This window comes from Sinocyclocheilus rhinocerous, unplaced genomic scaffold (assembly GCF_001515625.1).
Source record: "Sinocyclocheilus rhinocerous isolate Xijiao unplaced genomic scaffold, SAMN03320098_v1.1 scaffold2214, whole genome shotgun sequence".
Classification (NCBI taxonomy): domain Eukaryota; kingdom Metazoa; phylum Chordata; class Actinopteri; order Cypriniformes; family Cyprinidae; genus Sinocyclocheilus; species Sinocyclocheilus rhinocerous.
Window position 1 is genome coordinate 486,502 of NW_015636528.1, and position 1,229 is coordinate 487,730.

General features: G+C 34.1%; 1 protein-coding gene across 3 annotated transcripts in view; it reads right to left on the bottom strand.

The window, feature by feature from the left end:
- Positions 1-1,229, bottom strand: part of LOC107747800 (kelch-like protein 22) — a 13,575-nt gene that overhangs the window by 4,599 nt on the left and 7,747 nt on the right. For all 3 annotated transcript variants that reach the window (XM_016562404.1, XM_016562403.1, XM_016562402.1), the window contains exon 5: positions 864-1,056. In XM_016562404.1, the coding sequence (XP_016417890.1) occupies positions 864-1,056 (193 nt within the window). The remainder of the gene's footprint in view (positions 1-863; positions 1,057-1,229) is intronic.

Consider the following 1,229-nt stretch of genomic DNA (forward strand, 5'->3'; position numbering starts at 1 on the left):
GCGATAGATCAATGTTAGTGATAATGTCACTTTCTATAGGCTATATAATTTATTCGCTGTTTGAATAACAGTGGAAAGGAAACGTTATATAGCCTAATTATCAATTTCTAACGTTTTTATTAAATTGTAATCACGTTAAATACAAATTCTGTCCCATTAAAAAAAATTTTTAGCCTACATGACACCCATGTCTGATTCTTGCCTAAAAAGACGGGTTTGTGATGTTTAATACGTTTGGCTGCTTTTAGCCTTACCCTGGAGTTGGTTCACACTCCGCCTATGATAAGAACCATTATTAATAATTGAGCACCAATAAAAACTGATAATAACTGAGCAGCAAATCAGCACATTAGAATGATTTCTGAAGGATCACGTTACACTGAAGACTGGAGTAATGATGCTGAAAATTCAGTGTTGCACCACAGAAATAAATGACATTTTTAAAATATATTCAAATAGAAAAGTTATTTTAAATGTAAATATTAATATTTCCTTAATATTACTTCAAATAAATGATTTCAAAAACATTCATAAATCTTAATTATCCCAAACATTTTTCCAGGAGTGTACAATGTTTAAGCACACAATACTTTCAAACTTCCTCTTTCAGGAATGATTGTGTGTAACTTATGTTGCGCATTAACAGGAAAGTGAATTCTGACGTGTCTGAATTGCACTGATAAGCACCATGAATTAGCTGACTGCCTCTGACTCGTGTGACCTGCCTGACGCACTGCTTGATTATATGAGATAGAAATATTTATAATACTATATCTACAGATAAGCAATGTAGTTCACACTCAGCCAAACTGGATTTCAATTTCAGTGTAAAAGTCTATAATGGTTAATCGATAACAGTCCACCTCTCGTTTCAGCGGCGCCACATATTCCCAGGTGTTGGTTTGTGGGTTGTAGCGCTCCACACAGTCCAGTTCATTGGTGTAGTCTCGTCCTCCAATGGCGTAAATATATTTATCAAACACACAGACGCAATGATCCGCGTGCTGTTGTCGTAGAGGCTCGATAGTACACCAGGTGCTGTGGCGGGGATCGTACCTTGATGAGAAAACAATGGAATGAATCAAACAAATAATGTAAATTAACAATTAGAGATGTATCAAAAATGTATTATGTAAATATTTTAGTATGCATATTATTGTCCTGAGTTTTAGCAATATGTTATTAAAAAGACATTCAAAATTGTCTCATTATCAAAGTGTTTTTTTTTC